This window comes from Canis lupus, chromosome 20, assembly GCF_011100685.1.
Source record: "Canis lupus familiaris isolate Mischka breed German Shepherd chromosome 20, alternate assembly UU_Cfam_GSD_1.0, whole genome shotgun sequence".
Lineage (NCBI taxonomy): Eukaryota > Metazoa > Chordata > Mammalia > Carnivora > Canidae > Canis > Canis lupus.
Window position 1 is genome coordinate 19,465,668 of NC_049241.1, and position 13,295 is coordinate 19,478,962.

A 13,295-nucleotide genomic window follows, 5' to 3' on the forward strand; every position below is an offset into this window, starting at 1 on the left:
AATCATTGAGGTCCTTTTTAAAATTTTTATTTTTTAAGTAAATTTAGGGACATGAGCACACAGGACATTTGTAGCAGTTGAGTAATCTGCTTGAAAGATCCGAACATTTAGGGGTACCTGGGTGGCTCAGTCAGTTGAGCATATGACTCTTGGTTTAGGCCCAGGTCATGATCCCATGGGTTGTGGGATGGAGCCCCCATGGCTGGCTCTGTGCTCAGCAGGGAGTCTGCTTGGGGATTCTCTTCCTTTGCCCCTTCCCCAACTTGCATGTGTGTGTGTGCGTGCGCGTGTACATGCGTACTCTCTCACTCTCAAATAAAGAAACCTTAAAAAGATTTGAACATTCCTCTCTGGTAAGGGCATTTGAGTATTACTAATGGTGGAAAAGATCTAGTTTTCATTCCCTTTAGGCTGTTGAATGAATTTGATATGTCCTCCCCAGTTTTTTCAGAATGTTAATTCTGTACATTAGAATTTTAACAGTTTTGGATAGATCAAAAATAGAAGGCTCGTGCTCAGTCATACTGATTTGGCTTTTATTTCTGTATTAAAAATGGAATTTCAGGAGCGCCTGGGTGGCTCAGTAGTTGAGCATCTGCCTTTGGCTCAGGTCCTGGGATTTAGTCTCGCATCAGGCTTCCTGCAGGGAGCCTGCCTCTCCCTCTGCCTATGTCTCTGCTTCTCATGAATAAATAAAATCTTTAAATAAAAAAAATGAAATTTCAGTGTTTAAATGAAAGGAATACACAAACATATACATGAATTGGAATATAAAATCTCCTCACTCCAAACTCCCCTTTCTGAAAGTACTCACTGTTAACAATGTTGGGGTGTTTTTACTGCATATACCCACATCTCGATATTTGCTGTGAGAAGTTTATACAGTCTCCTGTGCAGTCTGTTCTTCCCTTGCTTTCTCCAGTTTGTATTCTTTGTTGTTCATCTTCCATATCCGCACTTAGGGTTTTTACCTAGGGTTTAGTGTCTACCTCGTGTACTGTTGTATATACAAATGAACATTTGGGCTCATGACTACTGGTGGACATTTAGGTCATTTACAGTTTTCTGTAGTGGTGTTCTTTGGCCACTCAGCCTGAAGTAGCTATAGGTCTGTTGCAGAATGGTTTTTGATTCTCTGTGTAGTAATGCAGTAGCCTGTCGTTTGCCCTGTTTTTGTTGTCTGATGTAGTGCCTGCTATATACTAAGTATGCAGTGAATATTTAGAGAATAAATAAATATTGCTGTCGATATTTTCGTAGTTAAGTTTTATTAAGAGCTTATATGATTTCTTCCAGATTGAAAAATTGCTACTTTAATCTTTGATAATTGACTCTACTGCAGAAGAGAAAGTCATTTATAAATAATGACTCATTACATTGTTTTCAACAAATCCTTGGTTTTATGTTTGATTTCAGTTTAAGAATCTTTCAGAGACTTCCCACGTTATATTGACAAATTTTCGGGTATAAGATTGCTAAAACAGTATAGTTAATTATCTATGTCATGTAGATCTGTTTGGAAAGCTTGCTCACTCTGGAGTCATTGAGGTTATCTAGTGGTCTGAATCAGTTTTCCCAATTTTAGCGCAGTATTTTGATGAGGTGGTGTGCAGTTAAGTTTTCTGTCCACAAGGGTGAGCTAGTTGCCCTAAAAATCAAGAAAAGGCATTCCAGTTGGTTCAAATTCTAACTTGCTCTACTTTGCTCAGTTGTGGCTTGTTCTAGGTCCTATTTTCTATGAGAGTGAGCCTTTGTGTTAGGTTGGTTTTCTGTGTGTAATTGTAAAAGAAGAGTAAGCCAATTCATCTGCCCTCCCGTCCCTTCATCTTCATCCAACCCGGGGCATGTATCTATCCACTAACCTAGTGTGGAGATTCATTTTAAATATCACCTTTAAAAATACCAAGGACATGTGATTAAAGGTAGAAGTTGAGCGCTGTGTTGTACAGAAAGTACATTTTCCATGTGTGCCAAATATAGGGTTAAGGATGGGATAGAACTAAAGCTGGGGCTCAGGCATCAATGCCTTGCTGCACCACAGGCTAGTGGTGTGATCTGGCATCTTTGCTGGGTGGCTGCCAAAATTCTATACCTGCCTACCTCCTAGAATTGTCTTGATGATTGAATGAAATGACATACTTAAAATCCCTAGCATGTCGTAAATGTTAGAGATTATTATTGTAGAGTAAAATCAATGACAGGAGAGCCAGGAATTGAATGGCTTCTCTGTGAAATTAAAATTTTTGTACATTTATAAAGCTTTTGTTAATGAGATTGTTCTTCCTTCCTGCCTGCCTTTTTTTTCTTTTCTTTTCTTTTCTTTTCCCTTGTTCAAGTATTTGAGACACCTGGAATTGGGAAAATAAGTTGAAGTGTGTTGAAACCAGATTACAATATGGGAGAAAGGAATCAGCCAAGAAATAAACCTTGAAGTCCTGAGCCTACTCAGGGAGTGTGCTACTGCTGTATTTTCCCTTTCATTTCCTCTTTGTTCTTTGCCTCCTGAGTCTCCTTCCTTTTTTTTTGGCATTGCAGTGGGGTGTTTTCTGTTTTATGCTCCCTCATCAGCCGTTGCCAGGCAGATACAACAGCGCAGGTGAGGGCTTACCTTTGATTCCTCCTGGTCATAAAATAGTAAGCTAGATTGTTTTGAATTCCAGATAAGGCTTGGATGGTGAACTTTGTTCCCTGCCTTTGCCTGGATGGTGATTCCTGTCACTTTCGTTGTAGCCCTGAGTTACAACATGGAGACTTTTATTAACATCTTCAGCAATGATCCCAGTCTTCCTCCCTAAAGGCTTTTAAATGGAAGTGTTAAAATGCTGTGCTCCCCCTGAGCTCTGGTTTCATGAGGATGGACTCACCACATTTCCCATGTTGTCTTTCAGTGGTTAATCTCAGCCCGAGAGTCTTGGCACGTGGTTTCTTGGTGTGACACCACATAACATTTTTAGTCAATGAACTTCCTAACAGGGACATCCTGTTTGGCACCAGTGAGTTCTTCAGTGTTTGTAGAGCTAACTGTCAGTGTCAGCTTTGAAAGTTGTAGCACTGCAGGGCTACCCATTTAGGCTAGAGGTTTGAATGCAGCACATTTTCTTTGGGTTCCCTTGATCTGTTTCCAGAAAGTATACAATACAATCAACAGATTAGCATTCCTCTGAGAGGAGCCAGTTCTGGGATTATTTCACTGTTGACCCATGGAAGACAGATATTTGGGAGGGGGATTAAGAGAGAAGGGATGATATAAAAGTAACAGAGGGATCCCTGGGTGGCGCAGCGGTTTGGCGCCTGCCTTTGGCCCAGGGCGCGATCCTGGAGACCCAGGATCGAATCCCACATCAGGCTCCCGGTGCATGGAGCCTGCTTCTCCCTCTGCCTGTGTCTCTGCCTCTCTCTCTCTCTCTCTGTGACTATCATAAATAAATAAAAATTAAAAAAAAAAAAAAAGTAACAGAACTAGAAAATATTATAAGTGAAGTAAGAAGGTCACTTTCCCTTTTGAAGGAAGCCCCTTTACAGTCAGTCGTCAGACATATTGATTGGGGTCTTTTTTTTTTTTTTTTTTTGATTGGGGTCTTTAATGTTGGGAGGTGGCCCTGGGCCTTTTGCATCCTGATAGGGCACCAGTTTCTTCCCCAAATGATTTGAGCTTTCAGCTGCCTTTGTTTGACTGTAGATTATTTATAGAAGTATAATTAACTGAAATGTTGTGAACTATATAGCAGAGCTGCTTTGTAGTGTAGCTAAGTCATACAAATGCTTGACAAATGTTACTCATGGTGGCAATCATCCAAGTATTGTTGGCACTGCCTCTGTAGTTCTTCCCATTGCTGCTGCTGGTTAGACCTGATTGTGTGCAAACCTTCCCAAGTTCCTCTTTGGCTGATAGGATTTACAACTCCAATAAAAAAAGGCCTTGGGGAGCCCAGACTTTTGGTTTCTCTAGTGATTTCCTATTTTGTTGATATTATTATTATCTCTGGTTTCTGTGCTCGAATTTCAGAATTTAGATATATCTGTATATTATTAATGAACTATTTAGGGCAAAATGGGACTGGAAACGCTCGGAAAAAGGTGGTTTGTTGTAAGGAAAGGCTAGGGGGTACCTGGCATCCAAGAATTCAGAAGAGCACATTTAAGTAGGCTTTTCTTATATTTACAGTCAGGACAATGACCTGTATTATGCCAAAGCCCTTACTTGTGTGTAATGGAGCATCAGAACCTATAGTTCCCAGGTCAGCCTTTACAAATTATGAAGCATATATGCAGGGATGACTATTTAAGAATGAAGGAGTAAACATTTAGATGAGTTAATGTGTTATTAAATGGTTCTGGGCATGCTTACCTTATGATTTAGAATTATCTGGAAGCAGAAGTCCTTATTAATCAACTAGGTTAAAGGCTTTTCTCAAGTGAGAATATCATCATGAACACCTGGCATTTTCTTATTAGCTAAAGTAATAAACATCTCAAAAACTATGCCTAGGTAAATACTGCCTTAAACCTTATGAAATACTAAAGGACTAAAATACTTTGTTAGGTATGCTTTCTTCATGGAGTGAGTATGTTCCTTCTTACATTTTCCTTATATCAGATTGCTTTAATTGAACTGAGAACTTTTGTTTAAGGGATCTTCATATGAGCCCTTTAATTTTGTCTTATTAATTTTGTTTCCAAATGTTAGTCTTTAAAAAATGCTTTACCTGAACCTACCTGCATTAAGTTTAAAAGTATACACATTTCGGGATCCCCGGGTGGTGCAGCGGTTTGGCGCCTGCCTTTGGCCCAGGGCGCGATCTTGGAGACCCGGGATCGAATCCCACGTCGGGCTCTCAGTGCATGGAGCCTGCTTATGTCTCTGCCTCTCTCTCTCTCTCTCTCTCTCTCTCTGTGACTATCATAAATAAAAAAAAATTTTAAAAAAAATCATTAAAAAAAAAAAAGTATACACATTTCTGGGGCACCTGGGTGGCTCAGTTGGTTAAGTGTCCAGTTCTTTATTTCAGCTCAGGTCATGAGATTGAGCCCAGCATCTGACTCCACACTAGGTGAGCCTGCTTGAGAGTCTCCCTCTCCCTCCACCCGGCCCCTCTCTCTCCCTCTTTAAAAAAAAAAAAAAAAAAAAATACACACACACACACGCACATTTTTTATGGCCAGCAAATGAAGTAAATGCATTTTCATAGTTATTTGTCATTTATGTAAGCAATGCTTGTGCAAATATATTTCTTTGTTCTGCTCGTACTTTTTAATCATAAAATTTCTAACATCATTGAAAAAATTATTAAATGAATATATTTCAAGACCTGTTTTTTTGCACTAAGTAAATTTTAATGAGTAAAGGAATATTGCTTCTAGTAATTTCCAATGACTGTATTTAAGATTCTTTTCCCCAGAGGATAGATGGTAAAAACTGCTGGAAGGAAGCCTTTAAACAAAAAGAAGCTGTGGTAAAGTGAAGTCTCCTAAGAGAAGACTGAAGTGGGTTAGGGGAACTCTGTGAGAAGGGGCCAGCATGTGTCAGTAATCATAGTCTCTCTTAACTTTTTTTACTCAGTTGTGAGGAGCAGAAGGGCAGTTTTTGTTGAGTAGAGATAGAAAGGGATGGTAGCTAGGTATCAAGAGGGTGATCTGGGAATACTGAAAAGGCAATGTAGGGGTGCCTAGCTGGCTCTGTTGGTAGAGTGTGTGATTGTTGATCCCAGGATGATGAGTTCAAGCCCTATGTTGGGCATGAAGCCTACTTAAAATTAAAAAAAAAAAGGTGATTTAATAATTTTTTATCTAAATGTTAGCTTCACAGACAGCCAGGTGTCTTTTATTAGTCCTCCTCCCCTAAGAGGGTTCCTGAATTGGAGCTGGGTATAGGAGTGATTGCCCTGGGTGACCACCTTTTCTCTCCTCCTTTGCCACTGGGTGTAGTTATGTGACTGAGCCCCGGATGATGGGAAATGAGTGGCAGTTCTATGTGCACTGGAGCATTTAGAAAGCAGATGCTTGCTGTCCCATTCTGCTTTCCCATTGGTTAGAAAATGGTAAAAACCCGCAGCAGCTTTCTTCAATGCATAGATGGAAGTCATGTAATGGAGATGCTGATGCTTCACCAGTCCTGGATCATTCACTCAGAATAGTAGCGTGGGAGAAAAACTTCTTATATAAGCCACTGTATTTTGGGATCTTTTGGTTAGCAGTTTAGCCTGTCCTTACCTAAATATAATGGGCAATTCTAAACCCTGGAGAAAGAACCTTTTTTTTTTTTTAATACATATTCAGTGTTTTTTTTTTTTAAAGACTTTATTTATTTATTCATAGAGACACAGAGAGAGAGAAAGGCAGAGACACAGGTAGAGAGAGAAGCAGGCACCACACAGAGAGCCTGATATGGGACTCGATCCAGGATCTCCAGGATCACGCCCTGGGCTGCAGGCGGTGCTAAACCGCTGCGCCACCGGGGCTGCCCCGAGAAAGAACCTTTTAAAGTTATTTTGAAAGGAGGTTGATAGGAAGCACTGAAACTGAAATCCAGATGCTCCTCTTTTATTGGGCTTAAAAACTTTCTTAAGTGAATTTGAAGGTGATTGATACGGCATGGAAGGAAAATTAAGGATTACTTTGCAAAGTAAGAGAGAGATAACACTTTATTTAGAGGTAACTTAAAATACCTAGATGGTTGAGTTTCTTTGGAAATCGCTCTAAGACAAATAGTAGGCCATGTTTTACTCACACTGGCCAGGAACTGAGTACTTGTGTGTGGTTAGCTGTTACTCTTTCCATAAATCTTGCTTTAAGACCAGATGTATTTTACTTTGCAGGTATGGTAATAACTGATAATGCTTATATTTTAATGTGAAAAAATAGATAACTTGATAGCTTACCTGTATTATAGACATCAAAGGAAACTTAGAAGGAACTTTAGTCTCACACTTGCTTACCTTACTAATGTTGACCTAAACTTTTTCTTTTTTTCTTATTAGCATTTATTAAGGACTTTAGTTTTTTTGGTCTGGGTAGCCAAACATTGGTTAAGAGGGTATGTGAAAAGAAATATTTTCTCTCTCCTCTCAATAGCTTACTGGAAATGGGGGAAAATGTTGTATTTACAATCACAAAAGTTGAAAATGCTTGGAGGTAATTTTTAGCAAGAAAAGCAACATATCTGTTTTACAAAGTTGGTGGTTCAGTACAGTGGGAAAAGATGGATTACTGACCAGACTGTGTTGGCACAATTAACTATTCATCTGGAATTAACCGAAATCTTAAAATATGAAAAAAGTAACTTCCAGATGGATTAAAGACTTATATTTTTAAAAGGAAATCATAAATTTTAAGAAAAGCTGAGAGGCTTTCATGTACAATTCAGGGGTTGAGGAAGCCTTATTGAAGGCTGTAAATCCAGAGTCTGTTTTTTTTTTTTTTTAAAGATGCACATATTTAGCTACACAAAAAATAAATAATTCATTGGCAAAAGATTTCACAAAGTCATTGGGAGAATGCAATAGATTTGGAGGTATGATGAGGGTCATATCTATGATTATGAGTTCTTAAAAATTTGACAAGCCATCCAATAGAAAAAAATGGGCAAAACACATTTAAATGGTTCATTCACAGGTTGCCAACACATCTATAAAGTAATGCTCAAAGTTCAGCAGTTAGAAAAATACTAACTGCAGTAACAGTGATAAATCACTGTATGAAGTTTTTCTTGCTGTGTAACAAATTACCACAAATTAGAAACTCTTCTAATTTTACTCAGTTTCTATGGCTTAGGACTTGGACTTGCTTACTTAGCTCAGTATCTTATAAGGCTATAGGTAAATTTGGGTATCTTCTCTCTCTCTCTCTCTTTTTTTAAATATGTTTTGGTAGCTATGTTCTTTTCTGGAGTAAGGGTCCTTTTCCAGGCTCACATAATAGTTGGCAGACTTCAATTGCTGTGCCACTCTTCGATCTCAGAGCACCCCCCCCCCCCCCCGTTCAGTTTCCTGCCACACAGCCCTCTTACATCATGGCATCGTAATTCTTCAAAACCATCGGCAAGCCTCTGGCTCCAGTCTGCTCTTAATGAGATATAATCATGACAGTGACTATCCCATCACCATTGCCATATTCTTTTTGATAGAAGCAAGTCACAGGTTCTGCCCACATTCAAGCGATGGGACTCAGTGGGTCTCATCTTAGAATTTTTCCTACCACGGATACTTCCTATCTGTTAAACTGGAAATGAGTAGGAGAAGCTCTTACATTTATTGCTGAGTGTGAGGGATGTGTGTAGGAAAGAGAACTTGTGTCCATGACCATTAAAAAGAAGGAGAGTTGTAGCCTTTAAATGAAGTATTTTTAAAAAACAGATGCACTTTTTAGCTCAGTGAATCTACTCTTGGGAATTTACTATCAGAAATAAAGCTTCCAGTATCCAGGGACATGTGCTACGGACATTTATGCAGTGTCATTAACAGGGGCAGAGAACTGGAAGCATAGTGGATGCCCATCAGTAGGGGGAGTGGTTGGATAGAGCATACTACACCATGGAATATTCTACTCCTTTACAAAAATTAGCTAAGTGCCAATTGACTTGGAGAGATTTGCCAGAAATACTGAGTGAGGTAGGCTAGATGGAGAAAAATAATCAAATTCTTTGGCGGGGTGCGTGGGGGGGAAGATATAAATTCCCTTGATATGTTTTTGTGTCTGTATAGCATTATATAATAGAGAAAATGTGAAATGATATATGCTAGGTTATTAGTGTGGGCAAGGCTGACAGTGAAGATGGAAACAGGGTGACAAGCCAAAGAAGAAAAGACACTGTCGAAAAGAACCATCTTCCCTCTTCAAATATGTGTGATGTAACACTTTGTTCCTGTGTATAAAGAATATCAATAAGTACTTTGCCCTTAATGTTGACTATAGTGTGGGAATATTCCTATTTCTTTGTTTAGAACTTTCAAAATGGATAATGGGTATTTATGGCGTGCTTTATTTAGCTATTATTTTTTCTGTTCTTATACTGTCTTTTTATTTTAAAGTAAACAGCTCCAGGATTTAGATGACTTGAATACAGGAGAGTATAGCCAAAAGCGGGATCCTAGAAATAAGGAATAGATATTTGAGCAGATACACAGCCCTTAATAAAACTGTGAAGTCTAATTTAAAAGTTCTCTCTATATTCAGAGTTAACTCCTCAGTTTCTATAATCGAAGTTCTAATTTTGACAAATCCTTCACACTGGGGGTTTTACAAAACTGAATGGAACATTTAATTTTGAAATGCATTTTTCCCCCTAGTATCTTTTTCTGAAGAAGAGAAATACCAGCTGCGAAAATTTGTCAATAAATCTTACCTACTGGACAAGAGAGCTCATCGCCAAGTATACTACGGTTTGATTGATATCTTGCTGGCATATTGCTATGAAACTTGTGTCACTGAAGGAGAGAGGAATGTAAGTGCACGTATGTCTATGCATGTTGGCTTAAGTGACCAGACTAAATAAACTGTGAGACATCACTCCTCCTGTCGAGAGTAGGAGCCATTGTGATTAGTAATTCAGGGGATGCTCCTGGCAGAGCTGCATGTGTGTGTCGGTGGTGAGTACCAATGTGAACGCATAATGCTTGCTTGATCTTTTTTCTTCTCTCTGGGTATCAGTGTCTACCAAGTAGAGCGAGGCAAGAAAGCTGAGGGTAGAGAAAGATTATCTCTTAGGAGATGGCTTGTCCAAAGAAAAGAGCTGTTTCCACATGACACTTGACATTGACAAGAGGTAAACTTTACCATACCTGTTTATAGCCTCTGTCCAAGCTGTCCCATTAGCAGACACAAGGTATAGCATTTTACAAAAAAAGGGAATCTGAGCATTTATCCACAGATGTCCTTTAATTTATATGGTAGATTTGCTTCTGAGAAAATTCTATGTAAATCACATTTTTAAAAACTTGAATCACGTCTTTTTTGCTATCAAAAGAAATCTTGTAAAAAGTAAAACCTTTTATGAAGTACATTATTTCTTAAATGGTCTTTTTAAAAATAATATAAAATTTGTTCTCTCTCTTCTTAATCCACATTTGATTTGTAAATGAAGAGCTAAACGTCCCCTTACCTGTATCAGTGATTGTATGATTAAAAAAGGTTGGAAAGCCAAAAAAAGTCTTTCCAGTTAATGTGCCCCTGCAGCTGTTTATAATTGTACTTGCTCAAGGGTTATTTTCCAGCTGAGCATATGCTTTCCTTTTTTACAAATTACACAGATAATTCATATCAGCATAAAAGGAAAAATATACATATGAAGAAAATAATTAAAATTTCCTGTAATCTCAGCCAATCAGAAATAACTAGTGTTACAAGGAGATACCTCCCTTCCAGTTTTTTATTGTGTACTTGTGTGTATGTGTATTTAAATTGGGTCATGATGTATATTATTTAATCTGCTTTTCTCAACATCATAGCATTAGTGTATAGGATTAGAATTTGATATGTGCCAAATTTTCTGTTGTTATTATTCTGAAAACTTCAAAGGTGACTCTTGAGATTTGCATTTGACTCCAAAATGAATATTAATAAATGTATCAAGGGCATAATATAGCTGGAAATGTTTTTTGTTTCCACTCATCTTTTAAGGATACTATAATTGAAAAAAAAATGTTCTTTGACAAAGAAAGTACTTCACATTATTGCTTAAGGAGATGAGTGAGAGTGTTCAGTTATGCTCAATAAAATTTGCCATTTTTGATTCTTTTATTCTCATATTTGACATCATGAAGTCTTGCAACTTCAAGACCTTCTCTAGAATGTACTTACTCTCTCATAAGCATTTTCTGAAAGGCCACATTCTTGAGCAGCTTTTTAAGTGCCTCAGTCAGCACTTGAGCATTATCTTTGAGTCCTTTGGCAGATTATTTATAGAATGTTTGGGAGGCAAGTAACTTAGTTGAGAAGGACAGAAATTGAGCAAGCCTTGCTTTGCTTTAATTTTTAGTTTCAAAGCCCCTGCTTATTTGCTCTTATGTTCTGGTACTCTTATCATTGGAAAAGCTTTACTTTGTGAAATCCCAAGGAAAGTAGGCAGAAACGTGCCTTTGATAGCTACTGCAAAGCAATTATTTGTTTCCAGTCATGGACACTTCTCAGTTCTTAACGTATGTCAGTGCTCCTGAGAAACTAGTTGGATAAATGGGTATATTTGCTTTATTTTAGAATGACTTTACCTTTAAAATGACAATACTCTTTTCTCCAAAACAAATAAAGGTTGAATCTGCATGGAATATTAGAAAACTGAGTTCCACACTCTGCTGGTTTGAGGTATGATTTTCAGTTGTAATTTTTTAGATTTATTTAAAAAGTTATTTTTCTTTTGCCATTAGTTCATTTTGGGTGTAATTCAAGCAATTTCTTAACTTCTAAAAGTGGAAACTTTATTATACAAAATTTCCCCCATCTTTAATAAAATTCTGATTGCATTTGTAACTATTCCACTAATCATAGTATACAAATGAAGCTAGGGAAGGTGTTGTGGAATTTGGGAGCAGGAGAACACCCTTTGGAGGAAGAATCACATGTAGTCTGTTGGGGGAACAAGTAGGGTGGAGTTAGAGCATGTTTGTAAGTTGGCATATATTTTGGCTCAGAGCTCAAAGTTGGGTATCAAACCTAGGTGATAGTTCTACTAGCTGCCATTTCCTGACCATCAGGACTGTGCTAAGCATTTTATATATATTAAGTCTCCTGTTCCTTCTAATAAGTCTGTAAGATAAGTATTACTGCTATTTTACAGATGAGGAAACTTAGATCATATAGTTTAAATATCTTATCTTAGGTCCTACAATTAGTATGGTCAGAGCTGATAACTCTCCTAGTAATCATTGTTTTTATATCTCTTTCCTAGAAAATAGTTGTGTAAGTCTTATCAAAAGATATTTTAAAATGTACTAGCTCTGAACAAATTGTTGAACACCAAAACAGTAATTTAAATAGGAACTTTAGGGCAGCCTGGGTGGCTCAGCGGTTTAGCACTGCCTTCAGCCCAGGATATGATCCTGGAGACCCGGGATCAAGTTCCATATCAGGTTTCCTGCATGGAGTCTACTTCTCCCTCTGCCTGTGTCTCTGCCTCTCTCTCTGTGTCTCTCATGAATAAATAAATACAATCTTAAAAAAGAAATAAAATGAAATAAATAAATAGGAACTTTGAGAAAGTATCATTTTAGGGAAGTACCAGGCTGGCTTATTCGGTGGAGCATATGACCATGACCTTGGGATCGTCAGTTCCAGCCCCATGTTGGGTGTAGAGATTATGTAAAAAAAGAAAGGAAGGAAGAAAAGCTAGCATTTAAAAGAAGTGTCAATTTAAATAACTGATAATTGCTTCATCAATTAAGTGCTATTTTTTTTTTTCCACTTTAAATCCTAGGTACAGAGATGGTTAAATTGTAAAATCCAGGGCTGTTTATTCAAATAATAGATAAGACTTGAACAAGAATTGAGACATTCAGCTCTGTCAGAAAATTTTGCTACTCCAAAGAATGTTCCATGAACCAGTGGATCGACCAGCATCCTTGGCTGGGAGCTTGTTAGAAAGACAGAATCTCAGTCCAGACCCACTGAAGCAGAAACTGTAGCAAGGTCTCCAGGGATTCATATGCATATTACAGATGGAGGAGCACTGCTCTCTAGATTTCACTTGGGTTCTTCTTATTTCTGTGATCAGCATATAATGGAAAAACTGGTTTTTTAATGATTGCTTTGGTTACTTAGGTTGAAAACAAAGTAGTTGGTGACTAAATAATTTCATAGCTCAGTTATTAAAATCTACGTGAATAAATTCACCTATTCATGATTTTACTTTGAAATTTTTATTGTTTTTGAGATAACTTAGAATTGCCAGAGATATAAAAAGCTATGTGAAACTTATTAAAGTATTTAGTTTTCGGTAGAATTTTAAAAATGTTTATAATTCTTTTTAGCTATAAACTGTTCTTTGTCAGGTACTCTATATTCTCAACCAGATCTCTCATTTGTTAAGGATTAACATACATGGAAATTATTCTCTCTTAGTTTTACTTTTTATATTTTAAGTTTTATATACCAGTTACAGTTTTACTCAAAATCCAATAAACAATTTTGCACAAAGTGATATCAGTAAGTTTTGAATTGCTGATGGTTTCAGTTTGGTACTATTCAATATAAAATACTTTTTTTCAAGAAGTCACTTTTCACTTTAATAAGTGAAAACAAATTACTGAAGTAAATACCACGTATTTACCAAGTATTACTTATGCCCGAAGCACTAAAAAAAAGAGTAG

General features: G+C 37.4%; 1 protein-coding gene and 1 long non-coding RNA gene across 2 annotated transcripts in view; one reads left to right on the forward strand and one right to left on the reverse strand.

Moving 5' to 3' along the window:
• Positions 1-13,295, forward strand: part of SHQ1 (SHQ1, H/ACA ribonucleoprotein assembly factor) — a 102,030-nt gene that overhangs the window by 25,295 nt on the left and 63,440 nt on the right. Inside the window, exons 7-8 of the mRNA XM_038565848.1 lie at positions 9,285-9,439; positions 11,242-11,295. Of these exons, the coding sequence (XP_038421776.1) occupies positions 9,285-9,439; positions 11,242-11,295 (209 nt within the window). The remainder of the gene's footprint in view (positions 1-9,284; positions 9,440-11,241; positions 11,296-13,295) is intronic.
• Positions 1-13,295, reverse strand: part of LOC111091272 — a 41,289-nt gene that overhangs the window by 17,224 nt on the left and 10,770 nt on the right. The window contains exon 2 of the long non-coding RNA XR_005374726.1: positions 4,717-4,897. This is a non-coding gene — a long non-coding RNA (uncharacterized LOC111091272). The remainder of the gene's footprint in view (positions 1-4,716; positions 4,898-13,295) is intronic.